Source organism: Gracilinanus agilis, chromosome 4 (assembly GCF_016433145.1).
Source record: "Gracilinanus agilis isolate LMUSP501 chromosome 4, AgileGrace, whole genome shotgun sequence".
In the NCBI taxonomy this organism is placed as follows: Eukaryota; Metazoa; Chordata; class Mammalia; order Didelphimorphia; family Didelphidae; genus Gracilinanus; species Gracilinanus agilis.
The window spans coordinates 263,935,732-263,961,480 of NC_058133.1; the positions used below are offsets into that span (position 1 = coordinate 263,935,732).

Consider the following 25,749-nt stretch of genomic DNA (forward strand, 5'->3'; position numbering starts at 1 on the left):
GGGGGGAAGGGAGGGGAGGGGCCCCGAGGAGGGAGGGGGAAGAGGAGGCTTCCCGCTTCGGGCGGCGGCGGCGGCGGCGGCGGCGGCGGCGGCAGCGGCGGTGGTGGTGGCGGCGGCGGCTGGAGAGCCGCGTGACTCCTCCCCAAGGGCGGAGGCGGCGGAGGCCCGAACGGGCTGAGGGGGAGGGAAGCAAAGCTGAGGAGCGGGACCCCCCTCCCGCCGCCGCCGCCGCCATCTTGTCTCCCCTGACTCTGGCGGCTGTGTGGAGAAGCCCCGCCCCCTCGGCTCGAGGCCCTCCCCTACCTCGCCTGTCGATTGGAAGTTGTCGAGGACGGTCTCGCCTCCTCCCGGCCCTTGGCCCCGAGCTTCCGGGATTGGCAGTCTGGTTGGCCAATAGGGTTGCAATACTTCTCCCTCGCTTTATCTGTCTGTCTCTTCTGTCTGTCTGTCTACATTTCTTGCTCCTTTCCTCCCCCTACTCTTCGGGAGGAGATATTGTTTCCCGCTCTGTTTTTCTCTCCCTCCCCACCAGGGTTAAAGATTCTTCCCGAAGACGTACCCTCATAAAGGGGCCGGGAGCTCCTCTAGCCTCCCTGGTGAAAGTGTCAGGTCTCAGGAAGCTCCTTTCTGCACCTACTATGTGCAGGGCCTTGCACGGGCAGGTGGTGTGAGAGGCCTGATTATGGCGGTACCCCCCTCCCCCGGCACCCCAGTAATCCCTAGGGTTGTAGAGGGAAGGAGGATGGAGAACCATTGGTGCAGGTTGGTTTTTCATTGGTGGGGTGCAACCGAATTGTAAGCTCCTTGAGGGCAGGGAGATGGCTAATCTCATTCCTCTTTGGTGTAGATTTAAACACTACTGGTAGGAGGATGCATCTGGGACAGAAGGGCCTTTAGAGGCTATCTTTAGTCCAAGACAGTTTACAGACAAGGAAACCGAGGCCATTGAAACTTAAATGATTTGTCACTTAATTGAACTACTTAGTCTTCGAACTCCAGAACCAGTGATTTCCCCTGCTCTTTTCCCTTGTACCTTGCCTAGTAGTTAATGGAAGGAGTATTTGTTTGGAAAATTCGGGGAGGGAATTATGTTGTAAGACAACTCCCCACCCCTACTCCCTCCCACACACACACCTAGTAACTGAGAAAGCTGGTGGTTTCTTTGGGAAGTGGATAAAAGGAGAACTTAAGTGCATTTGGCAAGACAGGTTCACAGCAGCAGCAGCACGTGGCACAGATTACCCCAAAGGCATGTGGCATTTTTAGGACCTCTCAGCAGCTGTCAGACAGTTCATGTCCAATTTAGAGACCTCAATACAGGGCAGCCCTCCTTGATGGGCTTCTTCATCTTTCCCCCTTTCCCATACATAGTACCCAGGATGAATTGTTGCCAGAATGATAGGATTGTTACTTGTGTCAATCTTAAACTGCTGTTGGGTTAGGGGATTTTTTTTAACAGTGATACTAATTACATCTTATTAAGGGTTATAAACTGACATTCAAATAGTTCTTTTCTTTTTTTTAACCCTTATCTTCTATCTTGGAATCAATACTGTGTATTGTTTCCAAGGCAGAAGAGCAGTTAGGGCTAGGCAATGGGGGCTGAGTAACTTGCCCAGGGTCACACAGCTAGGAAGTGTCTGAAGTCAAATTTGAACCAGGACCTCACATCTCTAGGCCTCAGTCCACTGAGGCACCAATTTATGCTCCCCCCACCCCCATAGTTCTTTATGCTTTTCAAGTCAACTTTATATTCATTATCTCCTTTCTTTTTCATAATAGCACAAGGGAGGTAAGTTTTATTACTATTCCATCTTAGAGATGAAGAAACAGAGGCATAAAGAGGAAAAGTGATTTGTCCAAGTTCATATAATACATTAATAGAGGCTAAACTACAAAGCAAAATCTTTTTGATTATTGCCCCTATTCTCTTTCTAGAATAGTGGCATCTGGATGATTGTTTTTCAATCTACCTATAAGTTAGATTGATAGTGGCATTCCCACTTCACAGATGTGGATAATATGACTTATTAATTTGCCTTCCTTTTGCCTTGGCGGAATTATAATAAATATTTATAGAGTACTTTAAACCTTGAGGGACTGATGATAGTTGTTATTTATAGAGTGCATTAACATATGCAAGGTACTTTACATTTTAGCCTTACCTGTGAGGTATGTAATAGCATTTGTTATTCTAGCTATTGCCAACTCAGGCCACCAGGCTCTATTTTCAGGGGATATTAGTTGGTATAGATACTAGTGGGAGAACCAAGAATTTCCCTGCCAGCAATTGTAGTTCCCTTCCTTCAAGAATGCGTAATGGAAAACTTTATAGAGTACTATATGAGGGTAGAACAGTGTATGTGTTTTAGAGGGGGAGATCTTTTGAGATATAACGTGCGTGATACCTAGACCAGGAAGATAAAAAACAGAAAGAAAACTATAATCTCCTAATAAATATTGATGCAAAAATGTTAAATAAAATGTTAGCAAGGCTATTAAAGATCATACACTATGGCCAAGTGAGTTTTATATTGGGAAAACTATCAGCATAAAAGAGTTATAACATGTAGTAAGGGCATCTCAATCCTTTGCTAGTTTCTGATTAAGAATGGGGACTTTTTTTTGGTGAGTTTCCAGGGCTTCCAGACATAGTTTCAGGTTTCTTTTAAGAGCTAATATATAGTTATATTAGTTCAGTTTCTGTGTATGCAGTTTGAAGTCCGAACCAAGAAGGGAGACATTTAACGAATAGGTGTGGTACCGTGCCTGGGTCATCATGATTCTAGAAGCAACAATATGGTATTTACCTGTGAAAAGTTAAGTGTGCTGGACTTGGAATCTATGAACTTTGATTTGAACCCTAGATCTGTGCCTTTTATAAATGAAGATAATAATGCTTGTCCTATCCATCTTATAGGATTATTATGAGGAAAGCACTTTATAAATCTCAAATCTTCATAGAAAAGCTGGAGGCACTTGGAATAGTAGATACAGAGCTAGCCTTAGGAGTGAGGAAGATCTAAATTTAAGTCCTGCCTCTGACACTAGGCAAGTGACTTAACTTAGTGCCCCAGGCAACTCTTAAGACTAGGTTTCAGAACAGATGCTGATTTGCACTGGTAGAGGATTTTTCATCCCTAGGAGTTCCCTATACCAGTGAAATCACAAGTTTGATACAAAGTAAAACAATAATAACACAAATACACATGACTATTTTAATGTTAGGTGAGGAGGAGGCATGAAGCAAGTGTGGGCTTTTTGGTCTCCTTTAGGAATATTTTCTCATGTTTGGAATTGGCCATTATGTGCTACTTGCGTTCCCATGTCTACCAGCTTACATTTCTCTCTTGGCTTTTTCTCTTAGGCTTTTTTCACTCTTGGACTCCACATACTTGGAACATGAGGAAGCCTCGAAGGAGATCACGGCAGAATGCCGAAGGCAGGCGTTCTCCATCCCCTTATAGCCTCAAGTGCTCCCCAACTCGAGAAACACTGACTTATGCTCAGGCACAGCGGATTGTGGAAGTGGACATCGATGGACGACTGCACCGAATCAGCATCTATGACCCTCTGAAAATCATCACTGAGGATGAGCTGACGGCTCAGGATATCACCGAATGTAATAGCAACAAAGAAAATAGTGAACAGCCTTTGTTTCCTGGCAAGTCCAAGAAAACCTCTTCTAAAGGCAAGAAAAAGGAGTCCTGTTCCAAGCATGCCCCAGGTACCTCCTTCCACCTGCCCCAGCCCAGCTTTCGAGTGGTTGACTCTTGCAGCCAGCCTGACGCCCCACCCCTCCCTGCTGCTTACTACCGCTACATCGAGAAGCCACCAGAGGACTTGGATGCAGACGTGGAATATGACATGGATGAGGAGGACCTGGCCTGGCTAGACATGGTGAATGAGAAGAGACTGGTGGATGGCCATGGCACTATCTCTGCTGACACATTTGAATTGTTGGTAGACAGGCTAGAAAAGGAGTCTTATTTAGAGAGTCGAAGTAGTGGGGCTCAGCAGACTCTTATTGACGAAGATGCTTTCTGCTGCGTCTGCATGGACGATGAGTGTCACAACAGCAATGTCATCCTCTTCTGTGACATTTGCAACCTGGCTGTGCATCAGGAGTGTTATGGGGTCCCCTACATTCCAGAGGGACAGTGGCTCTGCCGATGCTGCTTGCAGTCCCCTTCCCGCCCTGTGGACTGTGTTCTTTGCCCCAACAAGGGTGGAGCCTTCAAGCAGACCAGTGATGGGCACTGGGCTCATGTGGTGTGTGCCATCTGGATCCCTGAGGTCTGTTTTGCTAATACCGTGTTTTTGGAGCCTATTGAGGGTATTGACAATATCCCACCTGCTCGCTGGAAACTGACCTGCTACATTTGTAAGCAGAAGGGCCTGGGTGCTGCTATCCAATGCCACAAGGTGAATTGCTACACGGCCTTTCATGTGACGTGTGCCCAGCGGGCTGGGTTGTTTATGAAGATAGAACCCATGAGAGAAACCAGTCTAAATGGTACCACTTTTACAGTGCGCAAAACAGCTTACTGTGAGGCCCATTCCCCCCCAGGCACTGTGAAGAAGGATATCCTCCCTGTGGTCTCCAGTGAGGGTGGGGAAGAAGATGAGGTAAAGGAGGAAGGAGAGGAAGAAGAAAGCAAGGTCATAGTGACCAGTGCCCTGAAGAGTGCCCTAAAGAAGAACAAAATGAAAGTAAAGCAGAAGATCAAGAAGGAATCAGAGGAACCAGCAAGGGATTCACCTGCAACAGCACCCCTGGTGACCGTAACACAGATCCCATCCTGCAGGTGAGTTCTAGCCACCAAGTAGGCAGGAACATAGATCCAAGTAACCATTCTCTGGGAAATCTGATTCAGTCACGTTGGGGAGTTAGAGAAAGGGAGGGACAACTGTTCCCTGGACTTAAAGTCCTTGAAAAAAAGGGGAGATCTGGCCTCAGACACTTCTAGCCGTATGACCCTGGACAAGTCACTTAGCCCCAATTACCTAGTCCTTACCACTGTTCTGCCTTGGAACTGGTATTTAATATCAATTTGAAGACAGAAGGTAAAGTTTTTTTAAAAAAGGAAAGATCATTGGATATCCAGATATCTGACCACACACCCCTATTAAATCAGACAGAATTGAATGTGCACTAAGGAATCCAGCAGAGAATTGTCATTTGTAATGAGGATATTCTTGGACTGATAAGGAGAATTGCAGTTTTGAAGAGAAGGTGACAAGTTAGGGAAGTTACCTTGAAAAAAGCGAGACTTAGGAAAGAATATTTTCATAGACTTCAAAACGTAACAACCTGGAAGAGTCCTAGAAATCCTTTAGACCAATCCCTTTTATAGTTGAGTTATCTACCCCAGAAATGGAGAGAGTGACCTGCTCAAGATCACAACTCTTAGTGGCAGAGCCAGCTGAGTGCTCAGATACCTAAGTCTTCTAATTCTAGTCCATTGGTCTATCACATTTTTTTTCATAGAAAAGTGGAGGGAGAATGTGATGATGGGAAAAATGAAGAATTAAGCCTAAGGGGCATGCTGTTTTGGATCACTGAGGGTATAATTTGAGAGAAAGGCACTAACCCAAGGTTTATATAGTATCTTAAGAAACAGAGTTTTGACTTCTGACCTGTTTTATTCCTTTTGGGCGCACATCTGCCTTATGCTGCTTGCTGCACTACAGGGGTGAGTAGGCAGGCTCAGATCTTAGCTCATATTTTGAGTTGTTTATACCTCATCTTTTTCCTTTAAGCATGGTGTTCTTTCACCCAATTTTTGCATTCTTTTAGGATCCATGTGGGCAAATTGGTTCAGAGAGAGTGAAAATAAGAGTGGCATTTGCTGCAGTTTGCAGAGTTAGAGTGGTCTGAATGGGGGTCTAGACATCAAAGTTTGTTTTTTTTAGTACCATGGCAGGTTTGGGTGGGTTTTGAAGTGGGCCTGGATGAAAGAGAACACCTTGCATTGTTTAGACCTATGTAAATGCTCCATTTTTGCCATTTACCATCTTATAAAAAATTGGCCAACTTATTCTTCATTTTAGGAGGGCCAGCTTGCTCTAGGTCAGTATTCTTCCACTAAAAATTGTTAGTTTGAACCTGGATGCTAAGACTTGGGCTTCCTTCTTTGTAGAAGAATGGAATACCTTGATGAGGTTTCTAGAGTCACACTAATATGCTTTTAGGCCTCAATTATTTTCACTGGATCAAAATTACTCCAATGTTTTTACTAAGAACTCCAAACATGAGGATGTTTCTAAGGGGGTCCCATGTAGCCCAAATGATACTACTTTTGGTGTAAACTTCCAATTTTCCTTTGTTTCAAGATATTATAGTATAGGAGAAAGGATGCTAGACTCAGATCAGGAAATATGGATTCAAATCCTGACTTTGACACTGAGTAACTATGATAAGTCACATAACTTCTCTAATCCATTATTGTCCTGGGGACTTGAATATTTGTACTACCTATCTCCTAGGGTTGTTTTGAGGAAAGTACTTCCTTAAACTTTAAAGAGTTATGGAGTTGGGACAACTAGGTGACTCAGTGGATAGAGTGCCAGGCCTAGGGATAGGAAGTCCTGTGTTCAGATTTGGCCTCAGATACTACTTAGCTGTGCAAGATGGGCAAGTCACTTAACCCATTCACCTAACCCTTACCACTCCTTTGCTTTAGTTTTGATTTTGAGACAGAGGATAAGGTTTAAAAAAAGTATTATGTATTTACTCTATGTGTTATTAATAATAGAATGTAGGGGTAGTGCTACTATTTTCTTTTAGCCCACTATCTCTACCTATTTCCTTTGCTGCATTCTTCAGGGATATAGGGACCTGCCCATAATTTAGTCACTCAGTCAGCAAGCATTTATGAAGCCTTTAACAATCATTAGACATTGTGTGTACTAAGCTTCCTCCTTGCCCAGCCTCCCCCAAAGCATGAAGAGTTAATGCCAGTGGGAAGGCTTCCAATTGTGGTTCCATTGTGGGACATTCAGAACACTTAGGTTGAAGGCTGATAGTAAAAATCTAAGATGCTGAACTTTGGATACTTGACTTTGCTATTATCATTTTAAATCTTTATCTGAAATGAAGGATTTAGTGACTCTATAGCCCTCCTCTTGTCCCTGTTCTACCAGATGTAATAGGAGACCAAGGTCAGGATGGGGACTTGGGCACCCTGACCCAGACTCCCCTCCAACTCTGAATACCTGTCTGTCTTGCTTTCTGCTCCTTGTCTCTACTCTCCCCAAGGTTGAACAAGATTTGTAGTGGGCTTTCCCTACAGAGGAAGAACCAATTCATGCAGCGACTTCATAACTACTGGCTGCTGAAACGACAAGCAAGGAATGGTGTTCCACTCATCCGGCGCTTACACTCACACCTTCAGTCCCAAAGAAATGCCGAGCAGGTGGGTGAAGAGTTGAGGGGAAAAAGTGGAAGCATACCTACCCAGAAATATGGTGTGGGGTGGCAGAGGCACATGTGGCTAGCCCCATACTGCTGAGGTGTGGCAGCCTACAAGGTAGACTCTTGTCCCTGGGATTCATGGTCAGTAATTAGGAAGTTGACCAGTTTGTACTATTGCCCTTTAGGCAACCATATAGATGCCCCTTCCAGCTGGCAGCACCCTCCCCAGAGGCTAAGGCAGGTTTGGGGGGGGGGGATAAACTTCAAGGGCAGGACTACTGAGTTAGTAGGCCAGATAAGGCAGCAGAAACATAGAGAAGTGGGACTTTGAGCTTGGAAATTTAGGGGGAGGGGAGAAAAAAAATGGACTTATATGTAGTCTTGTGGTCATTCCTTCTCAATGTCAAAGTTTTTCCCTTTTTACTTATTCCTTTCCTTAGGCCCTGGATGATATGTGTGCTCTCAGGCAGGGGTACAGGTAGTATTTGGCAAATAACTATTATCTTACTGAAATATTTACGAAACTCCAAATTGATTGCCAGTGAATGAAGTTATAAAAATTTTTATATGCCCCAGAAGAAAAATTAATCACTTTCTTTTATATTTTCATGTACACATGCATATAAAACCCCAGATTTTTTTCTTTAATATTGCATAGAGGAGTACAGGGATAGTTACTAAAAAACTAAGGGGATATATATAGCCTCTGAAAAAACTTGAGAATCTCAGCCTTAAGCCATGATAGTGAAGAAACTTTCATTGATTCTTTTGCCCCCTCCAGTTGCTTCCTAACTTTTTTCCCCCTTATTTGTAACCAACTTCTATGTTTTATCTCTTTTAGGAGCTTTCAGTTTAGCTTCTTACTTCTACCCAACCGAAACTGCTTTCTATAAGGTCACAATGACCCTCTTCTTTGGATGATGCCATCTCTTCCCTCACTTCTGTAATACGATCTTCTGATTTTCCTACCTCCTTGACAACTCCTTTTATTGATGATGCTTCCTTTTAATTGTGCATTCACAGTACCTCCTCATTTCCTCCTCTTAATCCTCTTTGGCTCAACAATCTTATCCACATTATGTTTAGAACTCCAAATTCTGCCACCTTCCCAGCCCTGACTTTGTGTTTTATTTCTTGTTCCACTATCTCCAGTTTACTATAGGATATTTCTATTGTTGCTTATCCCTCTAGACTTTTTGGAAATTGAAACTGATATTTTGAAATAGAATTTTCCCAACCCTGTCAAGGTCCCCTCCACTGTACTGAGTTTTCATGGTAGGTCCTTAGATGTGGAGTTGGAAGGGGACCGTTAAGTTCACCTAGGGGAATTTCCTTATTTTACAGAGCAGGAAACTCAGATCCAGAGAAATGAAACATTTTACCTAAGATCACACAGGCAGCAAGAATCACAATTGGAATCAAAACTCATGACCAACACCACTCATTCTAGCACTCTTCCCTCTATACCAATGCTTCTCTGCTTGGCTTTTCTTTTTTCTTTTTTCTCTTTTTTAAAAAAAATTTTAGTTTGAATATTTTCCCGTAGTTACATGTTTCATGTTCTTTCCCTCTTCCCCAAACCTCCCTAATCCCCCTTAGCTGATGCACAATTTCCCTGGGTTTTACATGTATCATTGATCAAGACCTAATTTCATATTATTGATAGTTGGTTTAGAGTTATCATTTAGTGCTACATCCCCAATAATATCCCCATCAGCCCATGTGTTCAAGCAGTTTTTCTTCTGTGTTTCTCCTCCTACAGTTCTTCCTCTGAATGTGGCTAGTTTTCTTTCTCATAAGTCCCTCAGCCTTGTTCTGGATTCTTGCATTGCTGCTAGTAGAGAAGTCCGTTATGTTCTATTTACCACAGTGTATCAGTCTCTGTGTACAATGATCTCTTGGATCTGCTCCTTTGACTCTGCATCAATTCCTGGAGGTCATTCCAGTTCACATGGAAATCCTCCGGTTCTTTATTCCTTTGAGTACAATAGTATTCCATCACCAACAGATACCACAATTTGTTCAGCCATTCCCCAATTGGCTTTTATTTTTTCATTATTCTTCTTTGTGTGTTCCCCCATTCAGTCATTCACTAAATCTAATTGATTATTCCATTTATAGCATGTTAGGTTTGTCTAATCATTTCCATTCTTTTAGTTCCTATCCTATTCCAAGGCCTTGTTACCATTACTCTAGTGGCTTCTTAGGAGTATCTTTTAATTTCAGGTTCTTTAGGGGAGCCTTAATTAAATATAGCTGCCACAGGCTTATTCAGAAATCATTTTCACCATTCCCTGTCCAGAATCTTGAGAGGTTACTTGTATGTCAGAATATTCTGGAATGTTAGAATGTCTTAGAAAATCCCTCATTTTACCTAAGAGGAGACCCAGAAAGGAAAATGACTTTATCAGAATCATAGGGAACTAAATGATAGGATCAGGTCTTTTGACTCTTAAGTTCAGTGCTTTTTCTACTACTCTACACTAACACCTCAGCTTGGCATTCAAAGACCTCCATCTACTGGTTGTTGTTTCTTTCCAGCCTCATCCTTGGTTCTTAATTCCATATCTCTTGTCTAGCCATTTCTTTTTTTTCAATTTCATGTCTATTATTACCCTATAAGAACCAACTCATTGATTGAGTCTTTGAAACCTTCCTTGAGGAAGTCCATTGTTTTCTGATGATATTTTGATACTTTTTAGCATCCTACACCCCTTCTACTCTCCTAAAAAAAAACACAAACCTCAAACTCCAGGGTGCTTAATAAGCTTAATAAGAGAATGATAGCTCCCCTCTCTGTCCCTGGCCATATTAATGACACAGCTGCCCTTGGTGGTCTCAGAGAGAGGCAACTCCTATGCGTATCTTCAAAGGTGTCTCTTGTATGGTGGTAAAAAATTCATAACCATAGTGGAAGCACTGAGCAGCCTTTGGGCATAACATTCATTTCCATTCTATAGCCTTTTTAGGCCAGACTTGAAGATTTTGACACTGATTATAGCTGAATACGGCGGATGGGAAAGGAGAAGGGAATTTTTCTGCCAAGGTCTAGGGAGGAGGTTGATGTCTACAGAAGGCATGTGTTTCCCACATCCCCCCCCAGCTCCTCCCTTTGCTTCCTAGAAGGAACAGGATGAGAAAACCAGTGCTGTGAAGGAAGAACTCAAGTACTGGCAGAAGCTCCGCCATGACCTGGAGCGGGCTCGACTGCTGATTGAACTGATCCGAAAAAGAGAGAAGCTCAAGAGGGAGCAGGTAAGAAGAAACAGCTTCCTTCCCCTAAGATTCTTGGCCATATGTTGTTGGTACAGAGAAAAGCCAGGAACAGAATCACTGAATCCCAAAAGGCCATTGAGCACCATCAGAATTCACTCTATGACTAGACAACAAGCCTTGGCTGGAAGACAGCTAGGGATAGGGAGCCCACATTTTTCTGAAGCCTCTAGCTTTAGCACATGTGTAGCTCATGTATATTGTGTTGGCCTTTCCTTCCTGCTCTAGAAGTGTCAGGATTGTGTTGTGAGTAACATTCTTGCTGAATATAGTGCTTCTTTGAGTTGTAATGGTTTGGCTTTATTTGGGCCTGTAAGTACAGTAGGCCAGGCCTGGACCCACAGATGTTTCCAAGTTAATTCCCCCCAATCTGGATTCTGTGGTCCATCCAGATTTCTGTAGCACATACTATCCATGTTACTTACTTGGCCATTCATTGCTTGTGTTTGTTATTTGATGTTCTCTTTGTCCAGTGATATTCAAAGCTCCTTGGTGATAGGAACTTTCTTATCCTTTCCTGTAATCCCCCAGAGTCCTGAGGTGTTCTATAAACATTTGGATAATTGATGATGATCCAAAGCTGGTCTCTTTGATTACGAAGCAGTGTAGGTAGCCTGCTGAGCCTCAGAGGCAGAGGGGGCACAATATTTGCATCTATTTTCTCTGAGGCCATATTTAGACCAGTCTAACAGCTATGGGGTTCAACAGGGTTGGGGGAAAGGATAGCTTTTGTCTTTTTTTTTTCAGATTAAAAATTTTTTTTTTTTTTTAGAAAAATTTTCCATGGTTATGTGATTCTAGCATTTGTCTTGAGAACTGTAGCTCCAAGTGCGTGCCTCTTAGACTGGGCAGACTGAGCCATCCTTCATAAGGCTCCTGGTGCACATGCTCTCAGCCATCCATACTCACTGTTCCTCACCACTAGTTAAGAAGTGGTGTATAGGAACCATTTTGGATGGGTGATGGGGGCAAGAAGGTTTCATTTCCAAGTTGTGCTATGCCCTGCCAGCCATTTCACCATTGTGTACCAATGGTGATTGTGCTGTCTCTGCTGCAGGTTTTTGTCAGTATCTACTGGATGTTGATTTTACCTGGGTAGCCTAATCAGCTTAACGGAAAGTGTTTATTGGGGAGGGGGGGAGGAGAGATAGAAAAGAGCATGCAAATTCCCACTCATCCCCTTTTTTCCTTTCTCTGAACTCATTAGGTCAAGGTCCAACAGGCTGCAATGGAGTTGGAGCTGACACCTTTCAATGTCTTGTTGCGTACAACTCTGGATCTTTTACAGGAGAAAGATCCAGCCCAAATCTTTGCTGAACCTGTCAACCTGAGTGAGGCAAGTTTTTACACACACACACACACACACACACACACACACACCACACACACACACACACCCCACCACCACCATTCTGTACCTGCCCCTGCCTGTGGTAGTACCACTGCTGGGCAGGAACCTAATACCTTTGAGAAGTTCCAGACTAAATGCCACATAGTTTTTAAGGAGTCTTAGGGTTAGGATCATGTGGGGAAGGGGTCCAGGACTCTGTTCTAAGAGGGTGAGGAGTTGTTACTTTGGTGAATGGCCATACAGAGTGGATAGCTGAAAATGGAGTGGGCTGAATGATGTGGGCCCTGAGGTGGTGTGGGGTGGGGAGGGAGTGGGGGGAATAGAAGGGTAGGGGCAAGGAACCACCAATAAGCTTAGTAGAGCTAGGTGGAAGGGGCAACTAAGAGTGCCGGTGAAGGGTGCACTCTGTTTGGCTAGTAAATGGTTTTTGTAATTGTACAGGTTTTATATGTTTAGGTTCCAGATTACCTGGAATTCATATCCAAGCCAATGGATTTTTCCACCATGAGGCTGAAGCTGGAGTCCCATCTGTACCACACCTTGGAGGAATTTGAGGAGGACTTTAATCTTATAGTTACCAACTGTATGAAGTACAATGCTAAAGACACAATTTTCCACCGAGCAGCTGTCCGCTTGAGGGACCTGGGAGGGGCTGTCCTGCGGCATGCCCGGCGGCAGGTGGAGAGCATCGGCTATGACCATGAGGTGGGAACCCACCTACCTGAGTCACCCAAAATGGAGGACTTTTATCGCTTCTCCTGGGAGGACGGTGAGAAGCTTGGGGTGGCGGGGAAGCTAGTGGCTAAGCAGCTGGGCTGGGCTGGGCTAACACTGGCAGAGGCAAAGGGGCAGAAAATATTCTTGCGGACATTAAAAACCAGCATGATGAGGGGGCACATGTGCAAACAGAATTGGTTATATACACTGTGTGTCTTGGTTTCAGGGTGGGGAGGGCCCTGGCTAGGGCTTGCCCTTTGCAGAACAGGAACCTCAAGACCGAAAGCTCAATGCACTTAGTTCATTTCAAAAGGTACAGGGACAGCAGGAGCACTTTGGAAAACTGGCTTAGGGAGCTGAAGCCTCTCCTAAGGCTTCTCCTCTTCCTGGGCTTTCCTCCCCTGTGTGGTTGGTGTATGGGGCTTGCATGCTTGTGTCTGTCAGTCTTTTGGGGGCTGAGTAGGTTGGTAACAGAAACACTGAATCACCTGTGCTCAGAGCATTGATCCTCAGGGCTTTCTGCTCTGCTGTAGCAGTCAGACAATCACGCAGGCAAGGAAATTTCTGCCTCTGACCCCTTCCAAGAAACCCATTCTTGACTGTGAGCTGATTCCTGCAGATGCTTCCCACATTCTGATCTTGCCCAATTGGCTCCCCTCTGTGCAGTGGTATTGCCAGGGTTGAGGCTCTACAGTGACTCTGCTAGAAGCTCCGGTCCCAGGCATTTCAGGAGAGTGTATTTCATCCAGAGGACTCAGCTCCTTCCCCTTGCCCTCGGCCGTGCTGGTCCTTCAGCCCCCTCTGTCCTCCCTTCTCCCTGGCAGTGGACAACATCCTCCTCCCAGAGAACCGGGCTCACCTATCCCTGGAGGTGCAGCTGAAGGAGCTTCTGGAGAAGCTGGACCTGGTGAGCACGATGAGATCCAGTGGGGCTCGGACCCGCCGTGTCCGCCTGCTGCGGCGGGAGATCAACACCCTCCGACAAAAACTGGCACAGCAACATCCAAACAAGATGGTGCCCAATGGGGAGTTGCCACCAGGGCTCCGGGAGGAGGTGGACGTGGTGGAGAAGGCCCTGCATGGAGAGGAAGAGGAGGATGGGGAGAAAGGTGAGAGGTGTGCACAGGCAGAGTCAAGTTGTTGTTATGGTTTTTGGCAGAGAAGACCCAGACAATGCCCTCAGGTTTCCTAGCTGGTGGGTGGATGCCTGTGAGTCCACCATTAGCGCCTCTTTTCTTTATCTTGAGGCTTTGGCACTGGTTGAATTGCCAGGACCCCTGGTAGAGTAACATCTGAAGCTGTTGTCCTATGCCCGTTTGTGTGTCTAGGACCTGCAAACAGGTTTTGATGTGGAAGTAAGAGGCTGGTGAGGAAGCTCAGTCTAGTGTAGAGAGACTGGGGCAGAGAGTGTGCCAGATTCAGTGTCAGAGAAACACACCCAAATCCCACTTCTGCTGCTTAGAACTCGGCGTGATCTTGGACAAGTCTCTTGACCTCAGCTGCCTCTTCTATAAAATGTGTAGGTTGCACTAGATGATCCTTTGAAGGTCCTTTGATGTTCTGAATCTGTGATCCTGTGAATCTAAGCCAGGACACCTGAGTTCTAGTCCTGACTCTGTGTCGCTTACCTGCTCTGGGACCTGGACAAGTCACTTCCCTTCTGGGCTTCTGTATTTCCTCTGTAAAATAAGGAGGTTGGGTTGGATTGTCTCCAAGTTCTTTTTTAAATCTAATACTTTGTAGACACTCTCCAGAAGAAGAGTCTAGTTTGCAAGTTGCTTTTAGGAAGACTGTGCTTAGAGACTTTAGGTATTTAGTGAATAGAGCTGCTTCCCATTTCTTTTCCTCAGTTGGGAGAGGCGTCTTGTTGACACATATGGGGATTCAGTTTGAAGTTGGGTTTTGAGAGTATTTGTCACTCAATAGCTGAATGAACTGGTATCATGAACTTTAGTTTCTGTGGGATCTGGTGCTGTCTCAGATGGGCAGGAGTCAAACTAGATCTGAGAGAATGATAGTGGTAGCCTGAAGCTTACTGAAAGCTTTGGGTTTGTGAGTCAAGAGGCTCCAGTTTTGATTCCACCAACTTTCTTTGTGAGCCTGGATGAGTCACTTTAACCTGTTTCAGCATCTGTAAAATGGGAATCTTTAACTCTCCTCCTCCTTCCTCACATGGGTGGTCTCAAGCAAAATGGAATCACAGATAAGAAAGCACTTGGATCAGATCGGAGGAAATTCACTGTGTGATATCAGAACTACAATCAGCTTAGTTGATATACTTAAAAAGTTCTTCATTCCCCCATACTCTGTATTTTAGGATGATTTCTAAGACTTAATTGTTTTAGAATATTGTATACTGTCACTCCTTTGGGTTAGTGAATCAAGGAATTCTTGGTTTTTTTTTTCATTTGGTGGAGGGAGGGTGATTCTTTCTAAAATGTTCAAGCAGATTCTTTTTCTTTCTAGCAGATGATACCAAGCTTCCTCACCCCCCGACTCTGGAGCCTACGGGGCCAGCACCTTCCCTATCTGAGCTGGATTCCCTCCAGGACCCTCCAACTTTGAAACCTATCAGTGAGAGCAAAATCCCAATTCGACTTTCAAAATATGGGAAGTTGGAGGACGAGCTCTTGGACGTGCCATCACAACGAGGGAGCCAGCCTTTCCAGCATCTGCTGAGTGATAATGGTCTTAACAGACTGTCCCTCCCAGCCCTTGAGATGTCCACTATACCCCACCTTAGTGGTGTGGGCCGTCGTACCTCCATTCTCTTCAAAAAGGCAAAGAATGGGGTCAAACTTCAAAGAAGCCCTGATGGAGCCCTTGAGAATGGAGAGGACCACAGTCTGATGGACCTGCCTGCCTCCCCAGCCAGCACAGAAGGAGGAGAGAGGCAAGCTCGGAAGCGACCACGGAGCAGGAGTTGCAGCGAGAGCGATGGGGAGAAATCCCCTCAGCAGGTGGAAGAGACAGGTGACCTAACCTGTGGCTCCGCTTGCTGCTGCTTGTGCTTCAGGGAATAAGGAGTGTCTTAATGTCTGCTTCTGCTTGCCAGCTGGCCAATTGTACTATCCTTGGGGGCAGGCTCAGTACACTCCAGTAGTCACTTACTTCCTTAATAATCCCTGTGGAAGCCAGTTGTTTGAGGGTCAGGTAACCCAAATTGGTTTTAGCTACCACCAGTAACCAAGAGATTCAATCAGTCAACCAGCAGTTATTTGTTGTTTCCCTAATCTGTGTCCAGAGCTGACCTAGGCACAATGGGAACTACAGAGAAATACATATTTACAGTATGGGAACTCAAATCTAATAACTAGTTTGTTGGTAGCCAAGATATATGGATATGAAACAGTAAGATGACGATATAGGGTAGTGTGTGATTATGTGCCAAATGAGTGGTACAGATGTGTTTGGAATTCAGATGCATTTGGTGAAAGGGGAGAGATGATATTGAGTAGATAGAGAACACTTGTGGAGGAGGTAGACTTGAGCTGGGCCTCCAAGGATGGGTAGCATTTGCCTGGGTGGAGTGCTTTCTAGGCTTCTGGGGGTGAGAATGAGCATGGTTGTGTGGCAAAGGCAGTGATGAAATGGGGGCTGACTGGAGTATGAGCTATTAGAGAATAATTCCATCAAGAGTGGATGAATAGGATGGGGTCTGATTAGTGATTTGTATCGGGGAGGTGTTGCTTGACTGGTAGAGTTAGTTCTTGATCTATTCTGTCCTTTCCCTTTCCTGGATACTGACAGAACTGAATCCTTTCTTGGTCTTTCCTATCTCTTTCCTTCTTATTTTGGGGAGAATTTGTTTCTGGAGATTTAATCCACCCCCTGTCACCATAACTAGCTCTCTTTTAGCCCTTCAGGTTCAAGCATTTTCCTCATTTCCCTTTGAAGTAGAGTAGTGCAAATGTTATTGTCCTACCCTTTTAAGCTAAAGATCCTGAAGCTGAAAGAGAAATTGCCTAGAGTGTACAAGCCATACATGTTAGATTCAAAGTCACTGAAAACCCTAGGGGCCAGTTTGAGAAGCTTAGATTTCATGGTATTTGGGGGAAAGCCTTAGATTTTTAGGGTGGGATTTTTGTGGGACTGGGGGTGGGTGGAAGATACTCTTTCCCCTTAGGTTGTGTTCTTAAATCCTTCCAGAGGTTGTTTGGGACTCCCCCCACTGTCTCCACATCAGCCAGATGGTGTATCCTTCACCTGTTTTCTTCCTCTTCCAACTATACCTATCATTTCTTTGTCCAGAATTGTGCATAGTCTGTAGAATTTGCTGACCATTGAGACCAGCCATCAGCAAAAGGGGATTGGCTTTAGAGGAATGACTATTAAACTGAAGGTCTTTTCAGAGGCACCCTGGATACATATGGATGATGGGCAGTATGACATTTTTAGATTCTGCTCATTTCCTAGCCTGACTTATGCCAATGAGTGGTAGAATTAACAATAACAATGCTTTATTCAACATATAGGACACAAAAGCACAGTTATTAAGATACTTTATAGACACAAAATGGCAACTAGAGTCTTTTGGCCACAAGTTGATGTATGAATAATGTGACTTTGTTGACAGATAGTTGCGTGTCTGCCAGGACATAAATGGCCATGCCTTTTCATTGTATTGCCATTGAAATTACCTTTGGGCTCTGTTATCAGACAATTGAGCTGCTGAGATCATTTTCCTTGATCTGATATGACCTGATAAAGTTTTCAGTTCCTCCCAAAGAACTCCCTGCTATAAATAGATCTCTTCTCATTCATACTTAATCAGGTCCTTACAAGATAAGGTATTCTTTCTGTTTCACAGATGGAGGAACCAACATTGAGAGAAGTATAAGAACTTAACCCATATGGGTTAAGTCAGAACTGGGATTAGAACTCGGAAATTCTGACTTTCAGTCCAGGAGAAGTGTATTATAATTATAGTACAGGACATCGTTTTGTTGGAACACCTGTCTTCTGTGTCTTTCTAACTTTGCTGGATGTTCTTTTCCCAGTTTCTAATTCTCAGCTGGCCTCTCTCCCAAAAGAATGAGACTTGACATGTTGAGTAGGGGTGTGAATGTTTATTTGGAACAGCAAGGAGGGTGGGCTCCTAGAAGAACAGGAAAAGCTCCCTGATGATCCTCTAGACTGGAAATGAGAAGCAGAGCTTGGACTCATGTGAGAATTATTAGGATGGAAAAGCTTTGTTGTTTTGTTTTGTTTTGTTTTTCCCTTTCCATTCAAATGATTGCCTATATAGAGTGTGTTCTTCTCTTTAAAGTGAAATGTAGGAGGGTGAATATTTTGGGGAGAAAATGAAAATTTCTATTTACTGGTCAAAATCATCACTTTTTTAAGAAAAAAAAAAATTTCCCCACCTTGTCAACATATATTCAGTCACTGCACAGTGTAGCCCTGGTCACTAAGCTCACCTGAATAGCTGCTACCATCTCCCTCCACTCTGCCCTTAACTAGTGGTGTGTGTTGGGAATTTTAATTTCTGCATCATAGCTCACTGTGTGTTTGTGTGTGTATGTGTGTGTGTGTCCGTCCTTGGCAGGAGTCACCAACGGCTTTGGGAAGCACACAGAAAGTGGGTCTGATTCAGAATGTAGTTCTGGTCTTGGTGGTGGCCTGGCATTTGAAACTTGCAGGTAAGGACTTCAATCCCTAAATCCTCATCTTTTTTGTCTTGTCTTGTTTCTTCCCTTCAGTAACAGATTGATTTTCTGTTGTGGTTCCTGTTTTTTTTTTTTTTTTGGTTTGTTTGTTTGTTTGTTTTCTTTTCTTTTCTTTTCTTTTTTTTTTTTTTTTTTGCATTCTTTTCCCAATTGGCTCTTGTTTTTAGGGCCAAGAAGACTATACTTTATGGGTGTATCCATGGTCCCAAGGACCTTGGTCCCCAGGACTTCAGGCCACTCTCCTGGGGAGGGAAAGTGGAAAGCTATGGTCATACCAAGTGGACAAAATAACATTCCAGTCAAGGGCCCAAATGGGAGACGTGTTCAAAACAGAAAGCTGGGATTTGAATGTTGGCTTCTTCCTTTTTTACACTTTAAACCCTCTCCCTAGCTCCTGGCAGAAGGGTGATGGTCTTTAAAAGGTGACTGACTTTGTTGTTAGGAAGGATGCTTACAAAGACTTTTGAACTATCTTTTAGAGGTCTCAAGGTTCTGTTTTTCTACTAAACTTGAAGAAACCTTAGAGATTATGAATTTCTGGGACCCAGAGAAGTGAAATTATTTTTTTCCAGGTTTATACAGGTAATAAATAGCCAATCAAGTGTTGGACCCAGAACCCAGAACCTCTGGTTCTAAATCCAGTGCTCAGTGGATAGGCAGAAATAATTCTAAAATCATTAAGTTCTTCAAAGTATTCTAGCCCTGTGATTCTCTAGGGGTAACATCTACTGTGTAATCAGTGCTGAACAAAAACACAGGGAGAAAAGGAAGCAGGGAAGAATATAAGATCAAGAAAAGAATTAGAAACTCCTGGAATTGATCTCAATGTTTTTTCCTTTGAATACAGAATGGTACATAGACACTAAGGTCCTATGACACTGGCTTGTATTTGAAGTGTTAAGAAAGAAGGCACCTTCCCTGTTTTGAACCTGGGTTTCCTTTGTTCCTAATAACTTCATTGAATGCTGGGCTTCCTGCCACAACGGAATTTCAGAGTTTAGAGAGTTTCAAGAACTTCAGTGAGCAATTTTTTGGCTACCTATAATATATAAAAGAGGAAAACTTCCTTTGAATTCACCTTAAAGTAACAGAAACCTAGACTTTGCAAAAAAACTTATTCTTCTGGTATAGCCAAGTGAATTGAATTGGTAAGCAAATTTTTAAACCATACTGGCACATGATTGATAATAAGAAGTTTCTTTGGTTAAAAATTATACAATCACAACTCTGCCACTTAATGCCTATGTGACTTCAGGCAAGTTACTTCCCTCTCTGAGCCTCAGTTTCCTTGTGTAAAATGAGAGGGTTTGTCTAGATAACCTTAGGTCTCCCAGTTTTAAAACTACAATTCTAGCCAAGTATTGAGAGGATCAAGTTTGACCACTTGGTGATAAATTCTTTGACCACAGCTTAAACTTAAAAATTTAAAGGATACAAAATGGCCTAAGGGCCCTTATGGGCCCCTATTCTGCTTGCTACAGTGATGGTGGCAGAGTGGCACCATCTTAAATATCACAATTTTTACGTCTTTAAATGTTAACAATTTGTATTCTAAGTGTGAAATTTATCCAAAACCAAAAAGTAGACCAGCCATAATGGAACCCAAAAGCAAAAGGAAATTACCAGCCAAATGTAAGGATCAATCAAGTATTTATCCTTAAGTATCTATTATATACCAAATACTATATCATGTTCTGGGGAAACAGATACAAAAAGCAAACAGTCTTTGCTGTCAAGGACTTTACATCCTTGGAGAGGCAAATAAAATAGTTATGGGAATGTTGGTCTTATTGTGTGTCTAAGATATATTATATATATATCACAGCCATCAATTCCTGTGAATATTTGGTTATCTTATTGCATTGTCCATGACAGACATTTGCAAAAAAGTCGCCATTAAACTAATTGTAGCTCAAGTTAAACCCTCAAGTGTTCTCAAAATCTTTAAGCTTTAGTAGAACTAAGACTTTGGAGACAACCCACATAGGAATACTCTGATTTCAGTACAAAGGTGAACAGTAGGGAGCATGATACAAAATATATTGGGGGGAAAATGGTTCAAGAATAAAACAAAGAGTCCAAAGACTTATTGATAGAACCCTCACATCTATAAGAATACAGAAGCAAGAGGCCATGGACAAGATGTATGTCAAATAACCTCAAAAAAAATTAAAAGATCAACTAAACACCAGATTGCTAATCTGAAATATATATATTCTGAATCAGTTACCTCTGCAATTAGACCATTGGCTTATTAAAGATCAAAACTGATACCAAACTAAAAGAAGGAGTAAAAATAAGAAGGTATGGCATGCAATTGAGACAAATTTAACCCAATCTACTTAAACTGACATAAAGAAATGGAAAATGGATAAAAGAACAATGTGATATGTTATGATTTCTTAAGGAAGTTTAAGTGTGTAAATAAATTGCCAACCTGGCACAAAAGAGCCTTATAAATACTTTAGCCAGTAAATCCATCTTGCTAATTGGAAAGAGATGGCAGCTAAGCACATCAGCAATTTATAAATCCATTTGTAAAATTTAATAGAGAAGAGAGGATAGTAGATGTATTAATGTGAACTTACGAAAAAGGAAGAATCAGTGGAGGGGAAAACAAGTTTTCAAAAAGTTTGGTAACAGAGAGAACAAGCTAATTATGATCATTCCAAGGGCATTTAAGAATGAAACCAGAAGGACAACAAACAGATGAAAAATTAGGATACTCTGGAAAGATTTTAAACTCTTTTCTCCATCAGTAATAATGGAACTACCACATTTGGCCTCAACATGGCAGCCTTGATATGCTGTATGAAGACGTAGAAATGGCACTAAAGAAAGCAAAGATAGAAAAACAGATGTGCTAAATTAAGTGTATTCAGAGGAGGTCCTTTCTGGAAGTGATATAATTGTGAGGAAATGGATTTTTAGCACAAATGAAAGAGTAAAGGAGTACCAAAGCTTTTGGGAAACATAATTAGACCTTACTGTTGTTAAAGTAAGGTAACCAGGAAAATATTTTTTACATTTAATTTTAATTTTTTTAGTTAACAAAAATCTATTTTCTCTTTTCACACTTCTGCTCTGTTTAGAAAAAGAAGAAATGAAATCCTTGTATTTTGGTCATTTCAGTCCCATCTGACTTTGTGATCCCATTTAAGTTTTCTTGGCAAAGATATTGGAGTGGTTTGCCACTTCCTTCTCCTGTTCATTTTACAAATGAGGAAACCAAGGCCAAAGGGGTTAAGTCACTTGCCCAGGGTCACATAGATTCAAATTCAGGAAGATTAAGTCTTCCTGACTTCAAGCCTAGCATTCTAACCACTGTGCCACCAGGCTGCCCCAAACAACAAAACCCGTATACTTACATGCATGATTAAAACAAATTCCTATATTGATAATATTCAAAAATATATGTCTCAGTCCGTATGATGAATCCATTATTTCTCTGCCAAAAGTTAGGCAATATATTTCATCATAGGTACTCTGGAATCATGATTTGACCAAGAAAATATGTAATAAATACTATACTGTCTTTACTTCCTATTTGTGAAAAATCTATAGACAAACATGTACATCCATCAAGGACATCTTTGAAAGGGGAATAAGGAGACTTTCACAAATGACACTCTATAGCAAACCATATCTTTACAGTCATACATAGGTGGAAAGAATACAAGATCTCACCATTTGACAAGAAAACAATTTAATTTGATATGGAAAAATGTCCTAAAGGACTCTTAACACACATCTGAAAATTCAATAATATTTTTTGAAAAATACATCAACTTTAGTGACCCTCTGGTTACTACAAGAGACACATAAAATTGGGAGATGTATATACTCAGCAGAGGCAGCTGTGACTCAGTGGTTAGTATGCTGACCCTGGAGTCAGGAAGATCTAAGTTCAAAATTAAACTGTCACTTCTTAGCTGTGTGACCCTGGGTAAGTCACTTAAGCTCTGATTGTCTACAAAAAGATCCACTGGAGAAGGAAATCACTCCAATATCCTTGCCAAGAAATAGAGCTTTGGTCAAATAGGGTCATGAAGAGTTGGACAAAATTGAATGAGTAAACAAAATACTCAACCAAAGTGTTTGCTACCCTCATGAAGTATGTCCACTGAGGAACTGAAAGAAAAGAGGAATTCCCTAAGAATGGAGAGGTTTTCTAGATATTCTTTTTGTGGATGATGCACTATATACATCAAGTCCTAGAAAATTTTAGAGTATCCTAAGTAAGATCCATAACCTCTTTGTCTTTAACTATCCATACTGGAGCAACCAAGTGGATAAAAAATATCTGTCATTTATCTTAGGCTACAGTTGGATGGACAATCCATAGAGGTATTTCATTACTATGGGAGGTCTTTATGTGTCTATATTTCACAAAAAATTTGTAAATCATTTCTGTTTTATAGAGAGAATACCTAATGGACTAGCTCTATCAGAAATCCCCTCTTTAACATTTGTTAAATTGGTTTAGGAATCCTAATCTCAGTTTTTTTGTTTTTTTTTAAACCCTTACCTTCTGTCTTGGAGTCAATATTGAATATTGGCTCCAAGGCAGAAGAGTGGTAAGGGTAGGCAATGGGGGTCAAGTGACTTGCCCAGGGTCACACAGCTGGGAAGTGTCTGAGGCCACATTTGAACCTAGGACCTCCCATCTCCAGGCCTGGCTCTCAATCCACTGAGCGACCCAGCTGCCCCCTCCTAATCTCAGTTTTACTTAACTAAATGAAGTAGTAAATTACTTAGAATATTAATGGATTAGAAAATACTTCTCCCTGCCCTGCCCCATCGTTGTATTAGCCCTTAAGAAAGACATAAATGTCCTACCAACTAACTGTATGTGCTATGAGGTAGACCTAGTTCTTGATTCCTAATGCAGGTTATTTCATTTATCCACAAGGCACAGAAATAATTACCTATTTTGGATAGAAATTAATGAACAATACAATTGATTTGAAAACACAACAAGCTCAACCTTTTTTTTTTTTTCAAAAACAATGCAAACAAGTTGTACTCCCTATACCCATTTTGTAACAAACACATTTGAGTTAACAGTACCAAATGTCAAGAACCTAGATCAAAACTGATACCTGTTTTCAATTTCTCAGAGAGTCCTTGATGAACATTATGCAACTAATCTTCCCATAAAAGACCTCCCAGAAGTTCTGGGATATCTTTGTTTACTCTTTTCAATGTCCTTTTTTCCCTTTAAACCCTTGCCTTTTGTTTTAAAATCAATACTGTATTTGTTCCAAGGCAGAAGAACAGTAAGGGTTAGGCAATGGGGGTTAAGTAACTTGTCCAGAATCACATAGGAAGGAAGTGTCTAAGGCCAGATTTGAACCCAGGACCTCCTGTCTCTGGGCCTGGCTCTCAATCCACTGAGCAATATTGAATCATTTGACAGTGTTAAAGATTTTGGTGACAAAAAATGACCTTGGCTACTGGGCTACTCCGGCCCAATAGCATTGCCATTCTCTAGGTCCTTGACTGTCCTCATTAGAGTTTGAGGGGAGGTGGTGGATTGGACCCGCCTGGTCTGTTCTGCTTCCTGTAACTTCCAGGGTGCCTTCTTACTTTAGTGAGACTCACATGCCTACCGTTTATGGGGTAGTCAGTAGGCACTTGGTAGGGATGGCTGGTCCCTTATTTATGGGAGTTGCTTTCCCTGATGATGACTGTGAGGGAATAGAAACAGGACTAGTCGTCTGGGAAAGTGCTGCTACTTCCAGAATTCTTTGTCTTTGTCTGCCTATTGGTCAGCAGTTGTAGTTGACATTTTAGCCGTCTCTTCTCCTGTCATTTAGAATCCAGTACCTCCAGGATCTTGCCGAGATGTGTTCTCTTCTCTCTTCCTGCATGTTTCTCAAATTTAGTATTTTTTCTGTTCTTTATTCTTTTTCCTGAGTTGATTATTCTCACTTCTCCACATAGAGAATGATTTTTTTCCATTTACCTACATTAGCGGTAACTTGATTCTTGAAGTATTGCTTCAAGGCTTTCTTTCAGAGTTTGCAGCTCTCATGTCTTCACATCAGTAGTACTCTCAGACCTAGTGAAGATTTGGGTCTCCCTCTCCTTGTCAGAGTCTAGAGGAGAGAAGGAAAAGCAGGCTGAAGAATGCAAGGTGGTTTTTTGTTGTTTTTTTTGGTGGTTGTTATTTTGCTTTTTGTCTTTCTTGATAGCACAGTGTGCTCTGCCATGCCTTGAAGGGAAACCGTGAGCATAGATTACACAGGAAAAACTCCTTACTTAGGAACCTAGAGTTAAAGGAAGGCAAAGAAGTCTTTTTTACCCCCCATATGAAATATGCACTTCTAGGGGTGCTACAATGTTTCTAGAAGTTCTATAATACGAGGTTGCTGTGTGAAATGGCTGGAACCAGCTCATGTTTTGTTCCTCCATTCTAAAAAAAATCTATTTTCCTTGGTTAGAGGACATAACAAATATGAAACTTAAAAGAATGGCTATTTCTTAATTGTGATAAATGTTTGAAATCTTCACCAAAAATCTGAACTGATTATGTGCATATTTTATATATGTAAAAATACATGTTTCAATACATTAATATATAATGTTATATATAAATTATTTTATATATGTATATAAATAAAATACGTGTGTGTTTGTGTGTATGTGTATGTATTGGACAGACCCTGTACTTGGACAAAAAGTTGGCCCCAGAGTTGAAGAGGATTGTCTTTGGGGAATTGCAGTGTTTTTAATGTCTCTCAAGGTTCTCCCTGAATCCAAGGCCTATCCTTTTAATCCCACTATTCTTTCGGTGATAAGCTGTGAGATTTGGGGTGAATCCCATTACCATTGAAGAAATGTGCAAGAGAAAAGTGACATAAAGAATACCATTGAGGGATTAATTGATCAATAATTTATGTATTGTATTGGTATCCACACAATGTCAAAGATATAGAGGAAGGCTCCAGGTTAGATGAGTGGAATCTATATGGAGAACTTATAGGAGACTATGGCTGAAAACATAGGATAGATGAATGGAGATGGGGTGTGATTTTTTTTGTTGATAGAGGGAATACCCATATCAGAGATCACAATCTATTACAAAGGTCTCAATAATGAAGGATGTGAAAGTCATACTCTAGGCTCTGACACTTTTAGGACTGATATTTTGTGAGTTTTTCTAGATGACTTTTTCTGAGTTGTCATGTTTACTTAACCTGGTTTCATTTGCAGGATGATTGAAGGAATGCAGTTTGATTATGGGACAAAAGCTTCATGGCACATGAAGCTAATTGTTTTTTCTTTTAGCATAAAGAATGAATCTGGATCTTTAAAGG

At 42.1% G+C, this 25,749-nt stretch overlaps 1 protein-coding gene across 2 annotated transcripts in view; it reads left to right on the forward strand.

Moving 5' to 3' along the window:
• The first annotated feature begins 3,402 nt into the window (after positions 1–3,402).
• BRPF3 (bromodomain and PHD finger containing 3) overlaps positions 3,403–25,749 on the forward strand; it is a 29,759-nt gene continuing 7,412 nt past the window's right edge. The window contains exons 1-8 of one of the 2 annotated variants that reach the window (XM_044671851.1): positions 3,403–4,808; positions 7,262–7,418; positions 10,541–10,672; positions 11,898–12,026; positions 12,498–12,810; positions 13,583–13,867; positions 15,225–15,731; positions 18,307–18,400. In XM_044671851.1, the coding sequence (XP_044527786.1) occupies positions 3,403–4,808; positions 7,262–7,418; positions 10,541–10,672; positions 11,898–12,026; positions 12,498–12,810; positions 13,583–13,867; positions 15,225–15,731; positions 18,307–18,400 (3,023 nt within the window). The remainder of the gene's footprint in view (positions 4,809–7,261; positions 7,419–10,540; positions 10,673–11,897; positions 12,027–12,497; positions 12,811–13,582; positions 13,868–15,224; positions 15,732–18,306; positions 18,401–25,749) is intronic. The other variant, XM_044671850.1, reaches the window with a different exon arrangement.